This window comes from Prionailurus viverrinus, chromosome B1 (genome assembly GCF_022837055.1).
Source record: "Prionailurus viverrinus isolate Anna chromosome B1, UM_Priviv_1.0, whole genome shotgun sequence".
Lineage (NCBI taxonomy): Eukaryota > Metazoa > Chordata > Mammalia > Carnivora > Felidae > Prionailurus > Prionailurus viverrinus.
The window spans coordinates 39,953,765-39,973,255 of record NC_062564.1 but is presented as its reverse complement, the minus strand read 5'-3'; the positions used below and the strand labels follow the sequence as shown (position 1 = coordinate 39,973,255).

Below are 19,491 nucleotides of genomic sequence, written 5' to 3'. Positions count from 1 at the left end.
TTTGTACCTTTTGACCCCTTCACCCATTTTGCCCACCCCCTCATATGTCACCTCTGGCGATCACCAATCTGTTCTCTGTATCTGTGGCTTGGTTTTTTGTATTTTTTATTTTGTTTTGTTTTGTTTTTAGATTCCACATATAAATGAAATCACACAATATTGGTCTTTCTGTGTCTGAGTTATTCACTTAGCATATTGCTCTCAAGATGCATCGTATCACAAATGGCAAGATTTCCTTCTTATGGAGTTCATATATACATATGTGTGTGTGTGTGTGTGTGTGTGTGTGTGTGTGTGTGTGTATATATAATCTCACAATTCGTTTATATATCAATTGATGGAAACTTAAGCTGCTTCCATGTCTTAACTATTGTAAATAATGAGGGCACAGGTATCTTTTCAAGTTAGTATTTTCATTTTCTGTGATTAAATTCTCAGAAGAGGAATTGCTGGATCATATGGTAGTTTTATTTTTAATTTATGTTTTCCACAATGGCTGCACCAACTTACATTCCACCAGCAGTGCACAAGGGTTCACTTTTCTCCACATTCTCACCAACGCTTGTTATCTCTTGTCCTTTTGACTGGTGTGAGGTGATAGCTCATGTGGTCTTGATTTGCATTTCCCTCCCGATGAGTGATGTTCAGCATCTTTTCATGTACCTGTTGGCCATCTGGATGTCTTCCTCAGAGAAATGTCTATTCAGATCCTCTGCTCATTTCTTAATTGTTTTTTTTGCAGTTGAGTTGTATGAGCTCTTTAAATGTTTTTATATTAACCCCTTATCAGATGTAATGTTTGCAAATATTTTCTTACATTTAGTGCATTGTCTTTTCATTTTGTTCAGTTTCCTTTGCTATGGAGAGGCTTTTTAGTTTGAAGTAGTCAGTAGTAGATTTTTGCTTTTGAGAAAATTCTATATCTTGCTTGTCTTCACCAAAAATTATTTCTGAACATAATTGGATACTCATTGCTGCTTGGTAATCCTTTCATGTATCTCTAATCTACTGTATAAGTTTTTCCCAAATTTTAAGAATCAGCCTAAACCTTAATTCCTTAACTCTCAGCCCCCATATCAAGAGAGGCTATCTCATGTAAACTTACACTTTTGTTTCTTTGCTACCTATAAGCCTATATGTTTTAACCTTATTTATGTATATGTCGTTGACCTAGCAAATTTGCTCAAAAAATTTACCCTAATGAATTAAATTGTCATTTATAATAGTGAAATTTAGAAACAACCTAAAAGTCTCATTCAACTGTAAACTGTAGAGCCATTTAAAAAAAGAACTATATCTTATATGCCTGACCTGGAGAGATATGTATGTTATGTCATTAAGTTAAAAAAAATGGTGACACCATTTGTGAGAAACACTCTCAGCAAGTTTCAATAGAAAGAAATTTCCTCAACCTAATAAGGGACATCTATGAAAAACCTACAGCTAACTTTATACTTAATGGTGAATACTAAATGTTTTCCTTAAGATCAGGAACAAGGCAAGGATGATCACTATTTTTTATGTGTTATTATTTATTAAACTCCAGCATAGTTAACATACAGTGTTAAACTAGTTTCAGGTGTACAATATAGTGATTCAACAATACTGTACATTACTCAGTGCTCATTCTAAGTGTACTCCTTAATCCTCTTCACCTATTTCACCCATCCCCCCACCCACCTCCTTTCTGGCAACCATCAGTTTGTTCTTCATAGTTAGCAGTTTGTTTTTTGTATTGTTTCTTCTTTTTTTTTCTTTTGTTCATTTGTTTCTTAAATTTCACATATGAGTGAAATCATATGATATTTGTCCTTCTCTGACTTATTTCACTTAGAATTATACTATCTCCCTCTATGTTGTTACAAATTGCATGGTTTCATTCTTTTTTATGGCTGCATTTTATATATATATATATGTATATATATACATATGTATATATTTTATATACATATATGTATATACATATATATATATATAATGAATATCACATTTTCTTTATCCATTTATCTATCAATTGACACTTGGACTGCTTCCATAATTTGGCTGTTGTAAATAATGCTTCGGTAAACATGGGGGTGCATAAAGGATGTTCACTCTTGCTGCTTCTTTTCATTGTCGTATCAGAGGTTCTTGCAGTCAGGCAAGAAAAAGAAATAAAACACATTCAGATTAGAAAGGAGGATGTAAAAAAAAAAAAATCACAGAACTAGTAAATGAGTTCAGCAAGGCCTCAATATATAATAAGATCAGTATATAAATACCAATTATATTTTTGTGTACTATGAGTAAATTATCTGGAAATGAAATTACAATAGTAGCATAAAGAATAAAATGCTTAGGAGTAAGTTTAATAAAGAAGCATAACATTTGCAACAATGTGGATAGAACTAGAGTATATTATGCTAAGCAAAATAAGTCAATCAGAGAAACACAAATATATGATTTCACTCGTGGCATTTAAGATACAAAACAGATGAACATAAGGGAAGGGAAGCAAAAATAATATAAAAACAGAGAGAGGCAAACCATAAGAGACTTTTAAATGCAAAGAGCAAACTCTGCATTTGCTCCAGGGTTTGGGTGGGGGGAAGGGCCAAAGGGGTGAAGGGCATTAAGGAGGACACTTGCTGAGATGAGCACTGGGTGTTACATGTAAGTGATGAATCGCTAAATTCTGTTTCTGAAATAATTATTACACTATATGTTAACTAACTTGGATTTGAATTTAAAAAAAAAAATACAAGCAGAAGACCTGTACACTGAAAACTATTAAGTCATTGCCAAGCTAAAGATCTAGATAAATGGAGAGACAATCCATGTTCAGGTATCAGAAAATTCACTCTAGTTAAGACTGCAGTCCTCTTAATATTGACTTTATTGAATAATAAAGATTCAGTGCAATCCCAATCAAATTCTAAGCAGATTTCCTTTGTAGAAATTGACACACTTATTCAATTTATGTGAAAATACAAAGGAACCAGTATAACCAAGAAAAAAAATCTTGGAAAGGAAAAAGTTGGAGAAATCACATTCTGATTTCAAACTTACTATAAAGCTACTGTAATTGAAAAACATGAAATTCACATAAGAGTAGACATACAAAGATCAATGTACTATATCACATTAAGAGAATGAAGGGAGAAAAATCACATAATCATTTCAATTGATGCAGAAAAGGCATTTGACAAAGTCTAACACCATCATTAAAGGAAAAAAAAAACATAAAAAACTTAAGTAAATTAGGAAGAGTGCTAGAAAGGGAACTTCCACAACATGGAGTCCATATGTGAAAAATCCACAGCTCACATCAACTCAATGATGAAAGACTGAAAGCTTTTCCTCTAAGATCAGAACCAAGACTACCAACTACCACCACTTCTGCACTTCTATTGAACATAGCCCAGCAAGTTCTAACCAGACCATTAGACAAAAGAAAAAATTTTTAATCTAAATTGGAAAGAACTAAAACTATCTTTCGAGTTGGCATGATCACAAAAAACAAAAAACACCCGTTAGAACTAGTAAAATGAATTCAACAAAGTTGTAGGATGCAGCTCAGTTACATTAGCAGCAAAAATATATATGCAAACACTAATAATGAAAAATCTAAAAAGGAAATTAAGAAAATAATTTTATATATTACAGGATCAAAGAGAATAAAATACATGGGAATAAATTTAACCAAGGAAGCAAAGACTTGCACCCTGAAAACTACTGTTTTCTTACAAAAACTTCTTACAAAAAAATGAAAAACCCATCCTAAAATTAATATAGAATCTCAAGGGATCCTGAATAGCCAAAATAGTCTTAAAAAGGAAAAAAGTCGGAGAACTCACCCTGATTATTTCAAAACTTAATATAATGGTAGCAATCGGAGTAGTGTGGTATAGGCATAAAGACAGTCATATAAGGCCAGCAGAACAGAACAGAAAGCCCAGAAATAAACCCTTCCTTATGTCGTCAGTCGATTTTCAACAACAGTGTCAAAACCATTCAGTGAGGGAAAGGAAAGTCTTTTCAATATATTGTGCTGGAAAAACTGGATATCTACATCCAAACTCATGTTTTAAAAAATGGACTCAAAATGGGTAAAAGACCTAATGTAAGGGCTAAACCTATAAAACAGAGGAAAATTGTCATGACTTTGGATTTGGCAATGATTTCTTGGAATTGATACCAAAAGCTAAGTCAACAAATGAAACAAATTGGACTTCATCAAAATTAAAACTTCTGTGCATCGAAGAACACTATTTTTTTTTAATTTTTTTTTAACATTTATTTATTTTTGAGACAGAGAGAGACAGAGCATGAACGGGGGAGGGTCAGAGAGAGGGAGACACAGAATCTGAAACAGGCTCCAGGCTCTGAGCTGTCAGCACAGAGCCCGATGCGGGGCTCGAACTCACGGACCGCGAGATCATGACCTGAGCCGAAGTCGGACACTTAACCGACTGAGCCACCCAGGCGCCCCTCGAAGAACACTATTGACAGAGTAAAAAGCAACCCATAAAATGGGGAGAAAATATTTGTAAATCATATATATATATATTTGATAAGTGACTGAAATCCAGAATATATAAAGAACTTATACAACTCAACAATAAAAAACAGCTAAGCTTACAAATAGGTGACTTGAATAGATATTTCTCCAAAGAAGATGGCAAAAAAGCATATGAAAAGATGCTCAATATCAAAGTCGTTAGAGAAATGCAAATCAAAACCATGAGAGTTCACAGCCATTTAGATGGCTACTACCAAAAAATGAAAGGAAAATAAGTGTTGGGGGGCATGTGGAGAAATTGGAACTCTTGTGCATTGCTGTTAGGAATGTAAAATGGGAGGCCACTGGCAGAAGAGTTTGGTGGTTCTTCAAATGGTTAAACATAAAATTACCACATGATCCAGCAATTCCATTCCTACGTAAATATGCAAAATTCAAAGCAAGGACTCAAGCATATACTGGTTTAACAGTGTTGAAAGCAGCATTATCCACAGTAGCCAAAAGATGGAAACAACCTAAATGTTCCTCAATAGAGGAATGGATAAAGAAAATGTGTGTGTGTGTGTGTGTGTGTGTGTGTGTGTGTGTGTGTGTGTGTGTGTGTGTGTGTTTGGCTATGAAAAGGAATGAAGTTCTGATAAATTCTACATGTGTGAGTTTTCAAAACATTATGCTAAGTGAAGTAGTATAGGCACAAAAGGTTAAATATTGGTATGATTCCATGAGGTATGTAGAATAGGCAAATTCATTGAGACAGAAAGTAGAATAAAGGTTATGAGGAGCTAAGGGAGAAGGGAATGAGGAGTTATTGCTTAATGGTTACAAAATTTGTGTTTTTGGGTAAGGAGTTTTGGAAATAGTGTTGATGATTCCACAGCATAGTGAATATAGTTATTGCCACTCAATTGTACACTTAAAAATTGTTAAAATGAGGGGCACCTGGGTGGCTCAGTCGGTTGGGTGTCTGACTTCAGCTCGGGTCATGATCTCACTGCTTGTGAGTTCGGGCCCTGCGTCGGGTTCTGTGCTAACAGCTCAGAGCCTGGAGCCTGCTGCAGAGTCTGTCTCCATCTCTCTGCCCCTCCCCTGCTCATGCTCTGTCTCTCTCTCTCTCTCTCTCTCTCTCTCTCTCTCTCTCTCAAATATAAAAAATAAAACATAAAATTTGTTTTAAATTGTTAAAACGATAATAACGTAAGGCAACTGTGATACAGTCTTTTACTTGACTAAAACAAAGATTTTAGATATTAAAATTAATGCTCAAAGTAGTGTTTCATATAGAAACTAAAGGAGATCAATATACTCTCTCTTAAAGCTTGCATCCATGTTTGTGTATTTGTAGGGTTAATGCCTTTGGGAAGTCAAGAATCTTCAGATAGTCTGGCAGCAGAGATTGTTACACCTGAGATAAGGTAAGGAGAATATGACATTCAGTCGTATTGAAACTTACTCCTCTACAGTATAAAAAGGAGTTTCTTACTCATTATTACTAATAATTTCAACATGAACTCAGTATTAAATGTCCATGTTTTCAGCCTGTTAGAAGCTTTCTTCATTTGGCCCAAGAGACATTTTCCCACTTGGGTAGGACAGTATTTCGCACATTCACAGCAAACTAATATATCTGTGCTTGGGTATTCTTAGCAGACATTTAGCAGTGAAACCACTTGGCCTAAAGATAAAGGTTATGCCTACCCAACAGCCTGCAAAATAATTAGTCACTAAAATTTATCTGTCTGGGAAAGATATATTACAGTAGACAGACGTATCTTCCCCTCTCTAGTATTCTTCTTCAGTATTAACTTACAGTTTTATTTAGGGATAGCATTTTTAAAATTCCATTTATTTCAATATATGCCTGCCTTGATATGTAAGAATGAAAAATTAGGGGAGAGGCACCAAGTATCTGACAGAAGGAGAATGATTAACCCTGTATATTGCTTTTACCTTCTTGGGGACTATTTGCCCCCTTTTAAAATTGACACACTGGCCCTTGGGAATGCAAGCTGGTGCAGCCACTCTGGAAGAGAGTATGGAGGTTCCTCAAAAAACTAAAAATAGAACTACCCTACAACCTAGCAATTGCATTACTAGGCATTTATCCACGGGATACAGGTGTGCTGTTTTGAAGGGACACATGCACCCCCGTGTTTATAGCAGCAGTGTCAACAATAGCCAAAGTATGGAAAGAGCCCAAATGTCCATCTATGGATGAATGGATAAAGAAGATGTGGTACATATATACAATGGAGTATTACTCGGCAATCAAAAAGAATGAAATCTTGCCGTTTGCAACTACGTGGATGGAACTGGAGGGTATTATGCTAAGTGAAATTAGTCAGAGAAAGACAAAAATCATATGACCTCACTCATATGAGGACTTTAAGAGACAAAACAGATAAACATAAGGGAAGGGAAACAAAAATAAGATAAAAACAGGGAGGGGGACAAAACAGAAGAGACTCATAAATATGGAGAACAAACGGAGGGTTACAGGAGGGGTTTTGGGAGGGGGGATGGGCTAAATGGGTAAAGGGCACTAAGGAATCTACTCCTGAAATCATTGTTGCACTATATGCTAACTAATTTGGATGTAAATTTTAAAAAATAAAAAATAAAACAAGTAAAAAAAAATAAAATAAAATTGACACTGGCCTTGATTCTTCATAAAATCTTTGGGAGGGTATTAAATGAAATGATTGTGTAAGGGTTTCATAAACTTTGAAAGTTACAATAGGCATTCAGTTACTTGTTGAATAAATGAAGGCAATATTTATTGTTGGCATTTATTTAAGGAGGATAAAAAGGAGAATAATGTAGCACCAACACAGGAAGCATCTTATATGCCTTTTCCTTTTCTACCTTCTGATGTGGTACTTTATTATTGGACCAATAAAATCTGTAGAATGAATCTAAATACAGGGCTATATCAAAAAAAAAAAGAAAAGCCACAGTTTTTAAGGAAGCTTTTAGATTATGCAGTTGGATTTTTAACCTGAAGAAAAGGAACAATGATAAAGATTCAACAAATAAAATGGCTTTTTTGAGTATGACTCATCACAAAGTCAAATATACTCTGTCTCCAGAAGAGCCATCAAGAAAATGAAAAGGTAAAAGAGATGAAATATAACATTGTATTAGTTTTAGGTGTACAGCATAATGATTTGAAATGTCTATATTGTGAAATGATCACCACAGTAAGTTCAGTTAACATTCATCACCACACATAATTACAACTTTTTTTTTTCTTGTGGTGGTACTTTTGTTTTGAGCAACTTGACAGGATTGTCATATTTTTCTAGAAATTAATCCTAAGGAAATAACCAATAAAGCTGATCGCTTTGATCACATCAAAGCTCAAAATTGATAACAAATTCCAAATAATTGTGCATTGATTAAATAGCAATTCATCTGCAGTATGTTGTTTAACATGTCATTTAAAGTATTATATTTATCATTAAGGTATAATATTTAATGATATGAAAAGATTGTGCAAACTTAAGTATGAATAGCAGATGCAGCTCTGAGAACATGGCTTGTTAACAAGAATACAATTTCACATATTTACAGGAATGGGTGGGCTGCATATATTGAAGGCTTTCTTTCTTGAATATTATGTCTTGACACCAAGTGATTGGTAGTTCAAGAGCATAGCATTAGAGATTATGTTTTTTGATGAGAACTGAAAAACAAATACATAAATTCATTCACAGCTTAAATATATAAACCAAAAAGGAAATAGAATTTTGAAGTATCGTTCATTACAGTCATGATGTTTGGAGATGCTGTTATCTTCAGATTATCCATTCTGAAAAGAAAGTACTGAAGACCTGAATGTAATGTCTTAGCCAATTACAAGAGCTAAATTCTTTGCAGTATTTTGTTTTTCATTTCTGTTCTATGCATTAAATCTGGAACTGTGAATAGCTGGATTTTGGTAACAGTATTGCATCAGTGTACTACATAATCAGCTTTTCTTTTGTTCATTCAGGGAGAAACTTATTCGTCTTCAGCATGAGAATAAGATGTTAAAAATTAACCAAGAGGGTTCAGACAATGAAAAAATTGCCTTATTGCAGAGTCTTCTGGATGATGCAAACCTACGCAAGAATGAACTGGAGACAGAGAATAGGTAAGGATGTATGTAGATGACAGCATTTTGACACAGGTTTTCTCTGTTTTCCTTGATTTTGATTCCCTTAAACAAAGATTTGGATTGTATGTTGAGTAGTGATAATGTGTTATTCCATTTCATTTTAAGAGTACCTTAATCCATTTTTCTGCTTACAGATAGACTTGCATAAAAGTGTTGTGCCTCTTTATATAGCATTCCCCTCTTTATTTCTTCAAGCAAACTGATACCAACCCCCCCACCCTTTTCCCTTTCTAGTTACTAATTAAAACCAGAAGATTAAAAAAAAGTCTGATTATTAATTCAGTCTTTCACAATTTTAGTTCTATTCATTATCAGAATAATACAGTTTACCCTGTTTTTATAAGCTAATGTGTTGAAGGATCAGTTTTGAGAAAAACAGGATCCATCAGAACTGAATTGACAAGAGTTTTTTTTCTTTTTTTTTTCAAACCTGTTATTTCTTGTGACCCTGAAAAGAAGTCATTCATTTTATAAACAATTCAATTATGAGAATTCAGAATCTGGAAATTTAACAAGAAAATCATTATGTAGTCATTCAAAGCAACTGTACAGCAGTAGCTTACTCTGGAAAGAATTACGTTTATATTTTGTTGTGACAGTCTTTTAGTTCTTTTCCTTTTTGGAAATGTTTCTTAGATACCAAACATGGTGTCTTTTCCTTTTCTTAGTGTTGTGATATTATGCCATTTTTGAGGGATTTGACATTTTCATTAATGGTTTCATAGTTTGCTTGATATTACAGTTTCTTTATTATGCCTGATTGATTGGGCATTTCCCAGGTGTGAGTCAACAATGTTATGACCATTTTACATGTCCTGCCCTTCTTGGCACTTTAATTTTATTTATTTATTTGTTTGTTTGTTTGTTTGTCTATTTATTTAAATGTTTATTTATTTTTGAGAGAGAGAGAGACAGCATGAGCAGAGGAGGGGCAGAGAGAGAGGGAGACACAGAATCCGAAGCAGGCTCCAGGCTCTGTCAGCACAGAGCCTAAGTGGGGCTTGAACTCAAGAACCACAAGAGCATGACCTGAGACAAAGTCAGATGCTTAAACGACTGAGCCACCCAGGCACCCCTGCAGTTTGATTTTTAAAGCTGCTGTGGTAAAATCAGCAAAAAGCATAAATAACAGGGTGATTATTAGAGCATAATAAAGCATAAAAAGGAGGACAGTTTTATATCAATTCTTAGAGCATAGAGAATGAATACTTTTTTAAAATACTTAGAAAAAGTTTAGAATGAAAAGTGGAGAAAAGGGACTTGCAGAAAGCAGCTTGGCAATCATGCAGCCCCATGGGTGAGAGCACTTGTGTTCATCTCCATCGTCCTTTGCTTCTGGGCTATATTTTAGCCATCTTTCGTCAGGAAGGTCTTCCCTGTACCCTAATTTTTTTCCAGTGAATCAACACCCATAACTTCCTTTATAATGCTTTGCATTGTTTCTCACAGATCTTATGGCCATTGGTCTTCTCTGATCAGAAAAAGAACAACTACTTGTCATTTACACAGCACTCATGTTGTAGATGACTGATTGCCTCCCAAGTCCCAATGCCATTTACAGCTGTTTATACTTTAGTATTGTGTTTGTTTCTTTTTTTAAAATCATTTTATTTTATTTTTTTCATTATGATCAGTGTACTCCATCCCCACACCCACCTCCCCTCTAGTAACCATCAGTTTGTTCCTTATAGTTAAGAGTCTGTTTCTTGTTTTGTCTCTCTCTTTTTTCCTTTCTTTTGCTCGTTTGTTTCTTAAATTCTTTTTTTAATGTGTATTTATTTTTGAGAGGTAGTGTGTGAGAGTGGGGGAGGGGCAGAGGGAGAGGGAGAGAGGGAATCCCAAGCAGGCTCCATGCTGTCAGCACCAAGCCCGACACAGGGCTTGAACCCATGAACCCACTAACTGTGAGATCATCATCTGAGCCAAAATCAAGTGTTCAGACACCCAACCCACTGAGCCAGCCAGCCAGGCGCCTCTTATTTCTTAAATTCTACATATGAATGAGTTCATATGGTATTTGTCTTTCTCTGAGTGACTTATTTTGTTTAATATTATACTCTAGCTCTATCTTGTTGCAAATGGCAAGATTTCATTCTTTTTTACGCTTAAATAATATTCCAGTGTGCGTGTGCATGTGTGTGTGTGTGAATACATCTTCTTTATCTATTCATCTTTTGATGGACACTTGGACTGCTTCCATGGTTTGGCTGTTGTAAATAATGCTGCGGTAAACATAAGGATACATGTATCCTGTTAAATTAGTGTTTTTGTATTTTGGGGGTAAATATCTGGTAGAGCGACTACTGGATCATAAGGTAGTTCTATTTTAAAATTTTTGAGGAATCTCCATGCTGTTTTCCACAGTGGCTGTGCCAGTTTGCATTCCCACCAATAGTGCAAGAGTGTTCCTTTTTTTCCAGCTCCTTGCCAACACTTTTTTCCTGTGTCTTTGATTTTAGCCATTATGATATTGTAGTTTTGATTTGCATTTCCTTAATGATGAGTGATGTTGAACATCTTGTCCTGTGTCTGTTGGCCATCTGTATGTCTTCTTTGGATAAATGTCTATGTTTTCCACCCATTTTTTAATTGGGCTATTTGAGGTTTTGGTTGTTGAGTTGTGTACGTTCTTTATATATTTTGGATACTAGCCCTTTATTGGATATGGTATCTGAAAATATCTTCTCCCATTCCATAGGTTACCTTTTAGTTTTATTGATTGTTTGCTTTGCTATGCACAAATTTTCTATTTTGATGTGGTCCCAATAGTTTGTTTTCTTTGTCTCAGGAGACGCATCTACAAAAGTGTTGCTACAGCTAATGTCAGAAAGATTACTGCCTGTGCTCTCTTCAAGGATTTTTATGGTTTCAGGTCTCACAGTTAGGTCTTTAATCCATTTTGAGTTTATTTTTGTGTATGGTATAAGAAAGTGGTCAAGTTTGGGTGCCTGGGTGGCTCAGTCAGTTAAGCGTCTGACTTCAGCTCAGGTTATGATCTCACACTCTGGGAGTTCGAGCCTTGAGTCAGCCTCTGTGCTGACAGCTCAAAGCCTGGATCTCACTTCAGATTGTGTGTCTCCCCCTTTCTCTGCCCCTCCCCTGCTCATGCTCTCTCTGTCTCTCTGTCTCTGTCTCAAATATAAATAAAAACATTTAAAAAAAAATTTTTTTTTAAGTGGTCAAGTTTCATTCTTTTGCATGTGGCTGTCCATTTTTCCCAACACCATTTGTTGAAGATTAAATGACCATATAATTGTGGGTTTATTTCTGAGTTTTCTGATCTATTTTGTGTATTTTTATGCCAGTACCATAAAGTTTTAATTACTGCTGTTTTGTAATGTAACTTGAAATCTGGAATTGTGATACCTCCAGATTTTTCTTTTTTAAGATTGCTTTGGCTACTCAAGGTCTTCTGTGGCTCCATACAAATTTTAGGATTTTTTTTTAGTTCTATGAAAAATGCTATTGGCATTTTTGATAGGGATTGGATTAAATATGTAGACTGATTTGGATAATACAGACATTTTAACAATGTTTGTTCTTCCTTTTAAAAAAAATTTTTTTTTTAACATTTATTCATTTTTGAGAGACAGAGACAGCGTGAGTGTGGGGATGGGGGCAGAGAGAGAGGATGACACAGAATCTGAAGCAGGCTCCAGGCTCTGAGCTGTCAGCACAGAGCCCTACGTGATCTCACAAGATCATGACATGAGCCAAAGTCGGACACTTAACCGACTGAGCCACCCAGGCGCCCCAACAATATTTTTTTTTCCAATCCATGAGCATAAAATGTTTCTCCATTTCTTTACTTCATATTAAATTTCTTTCATCAGTATTTTACAGGTCTTTCACCTCTGGTTAAGTTTATTCCTAGATATTTTATTGTTTTTGGTGCAGTTGTAAATGAGATTGTTTTCTTAATTTCTTTTTCTGCTGCTCTATTATTACTGTATAGGAATGCAATAGATTTCTGTATCTTGACTTTGTATCCTGCGACTGAATTGTTTTTTTTATCAGTTCTAGTCATTTTTTGGTGGAGTTTTTCTATAAGTGGTACCATATCAAGTGCAAATAGTGAGAATTTTACCTCTTCCTTACCAATTTGGATGCCTTTTATTTCTTCATGTTGTCTGATTGGTGTGGCTCAGATTTTCAGTACTATATTGAATAAAAGTACTGAGAGTGGACATTCTTGTCTTGTTCCAGACTTTAGGGGAAAAGCTCTGTTTTTCACCATTGAATATGATGTTGGCTGTGGATGTTTCATATAAGGTCTTTATTATCTTGAGGTATGCTCCCTGTAGATCTACTTTGCAGAGGGTTTTTAATGTGTTAATGGATTTAGTTTCCTGATACTTTGTTGAAGATTTTTGCATCTATATTCCTAAGAGATATTGGCCTATGGTTCTCTTTTCTTGTGGTGTCATAATCAGGTTTTGGTATGATCAGGGTGATGCTGGCCTCATGGAATGAATTTGGAAGTTTTCCTTTCTCTTGTATTTTTTGGAATAGTTTGAGAAGGATAGGTATTAACTTCTCTAAATGTTTGGTAAAATTCATCTGTGAAGCCATCTGGTCCTGGACTTGTTTCTTGGGAGTTTTTTGATTACTGATTTAATTTCATTGTTAGTAATTGGTCTGCTCAAATATTCTATTCCTGCTTTAGTTTTGATAGGTTACATGTTTTCCAGGAATTTATCCATTTCTTCCAAGTTGTCCAATTTATTAGCATGTAGCTTCTCGTATAATACTGTTAAAATTGTTTGTATTTCTGTCATGGTCATTATTATTTCTCCTCTTTCATTAGTGATTTTATTTATTTGGATCCTCTCTCTTTTGTAATAAGTGGCTACAGGTTTATCAAATTTGTTGATAGTTTCAAAGAACCAGCTTTTGGTTTCACTGATATGTTCTAATGGATTTTTTTTTTTTTAAGTTTCTATATAACTTCTATCTGCTCTAATCATTATCATTTCCATTTGCTGAGTTTGGGTTTTGTTTGTTCTTCTTTTTCTGCTTCCTTTAGGGGTGCGATTAGATTGTTTATTTGAGATTTTTCTTCTTGATGTAGGCCTGTATTGCCATAAACTTCCTTCTTAGAACCACTTTTGCTGCATCCCAAAGATTTTGGACTATTGTGTTTTCATTTTCATTTGTTTCCATATTAAGTTTTGATTTCTTTGATTTCTTGGTTGACCCATTCATCGTTTAGTAGCATGTATTTATGCTCTTTGCAGATTTTTTCTTGTGGTTGATTTCTAGTTTCATAGCATTATATTCAGAAAAGATGCATGATATGACTTCGATTTTGTTGAATTGGTTAAGAGATTTGTTTTGTGGCCAAATATGTGATCTGTTCTGGAGAATGTTTCATGTGCACTTGAAAAGAATGTATATTTTGCTGTTATTTTGGAAATCTAGTCTAGTATGTCATTCAAGCCACTGTTTCCTTCTTGATTTTCTAAGTGGTTGGTCTGTCCGTTGATGGAAGTGAGGTGTTAAAGTCCTCTACTGTTATTGTATTACTACAGATTAGTTCCTTTATGTTTGTTAGTAATTGTTTTATGTATTTGGGTGTTCCCATGTTTCATGCATAAATATTTACAATTGTTATATCCTTTTGTTGGATCATCCCTTTTTTATTATCTTATAGTCTCTCTCTGTCTCTTATTGCAGTCTTTTTTTTAAAGTCTACTTGTGGGGCGCCTGGGTGGCTCAGTCGGTTAAGCGGCCGACTTCGGCTCAGGTCATGATCTTCCGGTCCATGAGTTCGAGCCCCGCGTCGGGCTCTGTGCTGACAGCTCAGAGCCTGGAGCCTGTTTCAGATTCTGTGTCTCCCTCTCTCTGACCCTCCCCTGTTCATGCTCTGTCTCTCCCTGTCTCAAAATAAATAAAACGTTAAAAAATAATAATAATAAAGTCTACTTTGTGTTTTAGAAGTATTGCTTCCCTGGCTTTCTTTTGACATCCATTTGCATGATGAATGTTTCTCTATCCCCTCACTTTCAATCTGCTGGTGTCTTGAGGTGTGAAATGAGTCTCCTCTGTAGGCAGCATATAGATGAGTCTTGTTTTTTTATCCACTCTGTCACCTTGTGTGTTTTGGAGCATTTAGTCCATTTACATTCAACGTAATTATTGATAGATTTGTGTTTGTTGTCATTTTGTTACTTGTTTTGTGGTCGTGTCTATAGTTTTTCTCTGATCCTTGTTCTCTTTCATCGTTTATTGGCTTTCTGTAGTGATATACTTGGATTCTTTTCTCTTTATTCTTTGCATATTTATTACTGGTTTTTGATTTGTGGTTACCTTTAAGTTTGTATATAACATCTTCTGTATATAGCAGTCTATCTTAAGTTGATGGTCGCTTAAATTTAAACCCATTCTTTATTCCTCTGCTCCTTGTTTTAGGTATATAGTGTCATATTTTGCATCCTTTTCTTTTATGAATCCCTTGACTGATTTTTATAAAAACATTTATTTTTCCTACTTTTGTGTTTTTTACTTTTCATATTCCTTTATGATCTTTCCTTTCCAAAGAATCCCCTTCAGTATTTCTTATAGGGCTGGTTTAGTGGTCATGAACTCTTTTAGTTTTTGTTTGAGAAACTCTTTCTGTCACCTATTCTGAATGATAGCCTTGCTGGATAGAGTATTCTTGGCTGCAGATTTTTCCCTTTCAGCACTTAAAATATATCATGCCACCCCTTCTAGCCTGCAAAGTTTCTGTTAAAAAATCCACCGATAGCCTTGTGGGGTTTCCTTTATGTAACTGTTCTCTTACTGCTTTTAAATTTTTTTCTTTATCTCTGCTTTTTGCCATTATATTACTATGCGTCTTGGTGTGAACTTTTTTGGGGTTGAATTTTAGGGGGAATCTCTGTGCTTCCTGGATCTGGATGTTAGTTTCCTTCCCCAGATTGGGGAAGTTTTCAGCTATTATGTCTTCAAATAAATTGTCTGCCCCCTTATCTCTCTTTTCTTCTTCTGAGATCCCTATAATGTGGATGTTATGTTTGATGGAGTCACTGAGTTCCCTGTGACTGTTCTCCATTTGCTTAATTTTCTTTCCTCTCGTTTGCTTAGCTTGGTTATTTCCCATTACCGTGTCTTTCAAGTCATCTAGCCTGCTATTTATTCCATCAAGTGTATTTTTAATTTCATTTATTGTATACTTCATCTCTGATTAGTCATTTTTTTAAAAAAAGTTTATTTTGAGAGAGAATCCCAAACAGGCTCCATGCTGTCACACAGAGCCCCGCACAGGGCTCGATCCCACCACCTTCCAGATAATGACCTAACGTGAAATCAAGAGTCAGACACTTAACTGATTGAGCCACCCAGACACCCTTCTGATAAGTCATTTTTTTATCTCTTTGTTAAGGGTCTCACTGATGTCCTCCATGCTTTTCTCAAGTCCAGTGAATATCTTTATGATCATTACCTTAAATTCCCTATCAGGCATATTATATGTGTCTACTTTGCTTTGGTCTCTTGCTGTGGTGTGGTCCTGTTCTTACATTTGGGAAACATTTCTCTGTCTTCTCATTTCATTTTGTTTTCTGTGTCTGTTTTTGTTCAGAAAGTCAGCTACTTCTCTTACTTTTAATGATAATAGCCTTATGAAGAAGAGGTCCTGTGGTGCCTTGCAGTGCAGTGTCCCCTGTTCCCCAGGGCTTGGCACTTCAAGGAGTCTTTTGTGTGTACCCTGCTGTTGTGTCTTGACCTTTTTGTCCTTCAGTCATTTGTCTGTAGAGGCTCTCTTTGCATATTGTGGACAGTGTTTGGTCCCCAGCAGGGGTTGGGTGCATTTTAATGTGCAATGGTGTGCTTGGAAAATGAGGACTGCCCCACGAAACATGTGGGTTGGGAGATGTGGTGTTGGCAGGGTTTGCACTATCTTCTGGAGGAAGGGGACCTACAGTGCTGGGAGGGACTAAGGGGAGCATGACTGGGAAGGGCAGAACATCAGGAGCAGTGCTTGGTGCAAAGAAGTTAGGTAGGAGTGGTGATGTGTGTTTATGCTCTGGGACAGGGAAAGGGAAATGGTGACTACCAGCTCCTTGTTCCTGGAGGGGTGTCTGCGTGATCCGTGTCTCTCTAGGCCACATTCTGAGATGGACAAATCACTCTCCCTCTCATCTGCCCTCAAACTGCTGGTTCTCTGCTGTATTTACTTACACTGCTGTTGGTCATGCTGTCTCTTTACAGACTGGGGCACCACTTCCTAATGCACTCAGGTCTCTACCAGAACCAAGCTCACCAGTTTTTAAAATTCCAGGCTTTAATAAGTCCTGCTGGTTTTAAGAACTCATAAAATTTGGCCCCTCTAACTTTCAAAGTCAAATATTTTGAAAGTCTGTTTTCTCTCTCTGGCTCCCTCCCCGCCACAGACAGTCATGGTCTGTTTCACTCCCAGACCGTGGCTTTGCCCTTGCCACCTTCTTCCATATGGCCTCTTCCCTACCTTTAGTTGTGAAGTTTGTTCTGCCAGTCCTCGGGTCATTTTCTAGGTTATTTACACTGATGTGAATGTTACCTAGTTGTAGCTGTGGGCCACAATGAGCTTAGTCATGGTCCTCCTACTCTGCCATTTTCCTAGCAGAACTATTTCCTGAATTACAGTACTGATAACTTACATTTATAGTATGACCATCCATAACCTATAACAATAATAATATTAATAATAGCAGTTAATGTTTATTAGCTTTTGTCTGTTCCAAACATTGTGCTATTTATTTTAAATATGTAGTCTTATCTTTATTGAAGTTTTATTGGTGAGGGAATTTGGGCTTAGACCCAGGCTGCCTGAATTCAGAGCCTCTATCTAAACCTGCCTGCCTGCCTGCCTGCCTGCCTTCCTTCCTTCCTTCCTTCCTTCTTTCCTTCTTTCCTTACTTCCTCTTTCTCTTTCCCTTCCCTTCCCTTCCCCTTCTTCTCCCCCTCCCTTCCTTCCCTTCCTGCCTTTCTTTTTTAAAAGATTTTATTTAAAAAAAATAATAAAAATAAAAGATTTTATTTTTAAGCAATCTCTATACCCACTGTGGGGCTTGAAGTCACAACCCAAGATCAAGAGCTGCACGCTCCATTGACTGAGCTAGCCAGGCACCCCATCCATACTCTTTCTTGCCAAGTTATCTTTTTCCGTGTTTGCAAAACTTATTTTTTCTTTCTCCTGCAGAGCATTTTTTTCTCTTCAGGATTAGTTAGTTCTTACTGAGTTTAATAAGTAAGTAGATGACCTTGTCTCTAACTTAATCTCTTACAAGCGTACAGCATTAGACTAGTACAAAGAAACTTGAGTTCCACTGAATCTTTTAACTTAAACACAATTTGTTCAGCACCGGTACATTGTCTGTCAGAAGGAAAGGTTTATAGTAAACCTCTAAAGTCCTTTCCAATTAGTTTTCTCAGCAAGTTGGCATTTTAAAAATCTGTAATACCTGCTGACCCTCACTCAGGGAGGTTTCTCAAAGCATACGTGACCTTGTTCCCTTCCTGCCCAGAGTATATTGTGATTGCAAGCTCATCCTCTTTCTGTACACCCTTGAAAATTATATGTAAGTAGATTTTAATTAATATGTTAACTAAACTTCTGAAGGGAGAGAAAATAAGTAGAAGCAATTCACAATTATAGAGTGCCTGCTCTGTACAGGTACTGCACTAGACACTATATAATACCTTACTTTTCTAAACAGCACCATGAAGTAGGTATTAGAGTCCTCATTTATTTTGGCTTTTTGAAGTTTGCATTTTTTTGAAAAAAGGTGAGCTCATATGTTTACATAGCTTCATACTTGTATGTGTGTAAATACTTCACACTTTTGTTTGTTTATTCCCCATTAATGTTTGGGGTATTTGCTTGTCTATTCCCCATTACTGAAAATTTGTGTTGTTTTCAAATACTTCCAAGGAACATCTTGGTAGACTTATTATATATGGCATTTACCAAGGCCTAATAGGCTTACAGTATTTGTTGACTAAATAATTTCAAAAATGGCCAAATGGATGGTTGAAATACTCTAATGGTTTGAAATATATTTCCATATTACTTTCTGAAAAGATTGAACAAAGTTACAGTGTCACTAGTAATGTATTTGTATATCTCCCCATATTGAATATGGATTTTCATATAATTCCTTCACTATTTAAAAAACACCGAGGGGTGCCGGCGTGGTTCAATTGGTAAAGCATCCAACTCTTGATCTCAGGTCAAGATCTCACGATCTTAGGTTGTGATTGCACAGTTATGGAGCATGGAGCCTGCTTGGGATTCTTTCTCTCCTTCTTGCTCTGCCCCTTACCCCCCAAAAATAAATAAACTTTAAGAAAATAAAATAAATAAAAAGCACCTAGATTTTCTGTTCCTTGATGTGAAAAACATTAGTTATTATCATAGATTTGATTGAATTTTCAATGTGATTGTCACTAATTATAGAACTGTAACATTTATGGGAAGAATTTCTTACAGTTTGTTTAGTAAAAAAAAAAAATGCTTATTGAATTTTCTGGCTGTTTAGATTCTAAATGTTCATTGCCCTGTTTTGTCCTTAATTTGAGATAGTCTGGCTTCTACCATTCCACTAAAGTATTTCCTACTAAAATAACCAGTCATCTTGTAAATGGCCAATCCAGTGGGAGCATTCAAAATTTTATCTTTCCTCGTGTCTGTTGTATTCATTGTTGTTGATCATCCTCCCCTTCCTTAAACTTTTTAAAATTTCAGTTAAAATACCTCTCTTATGTTTCTCCTACTTCTCTTCAGGGTGATGTTCCTCTTTCTACCCTCTGGTTGGTGATCTGCCATGGACCGTCTTTGTTCCTCTTTTCTACT

At 35.8% G+C, this 19,491-nt stretch overlaps 1 protein-coding gene across 5 annotated transcripts in view; it reads left to right on the top strand.

The window, feature by feature from the left end:
• The window catches only part of HOOK3 (hook microtubule tethering protein 3), a 115,413-nt gene that overhangs the window by 70,096 nt on the left and 25,826 nt on the right, over nt 1-19,491 (top strand). For all 5 annotated transcript variants that reach the window (XM_047855081.1, XM_047855084.1, XM_047855080.1 and 2 more), the window contains exons 14-15: nt 5,844-5,913; nt 8,493-8,633. In XM_047855081.1, the coding sequence (XP_047711037.1) occupies nt 5,844-5,913; nt 8,493-8,633 (211 nt within the window). The remainder of the gene's footprint in view (nt 1-5,843; nt 5,914-8,492; nt 8,634-19,491) is intronic.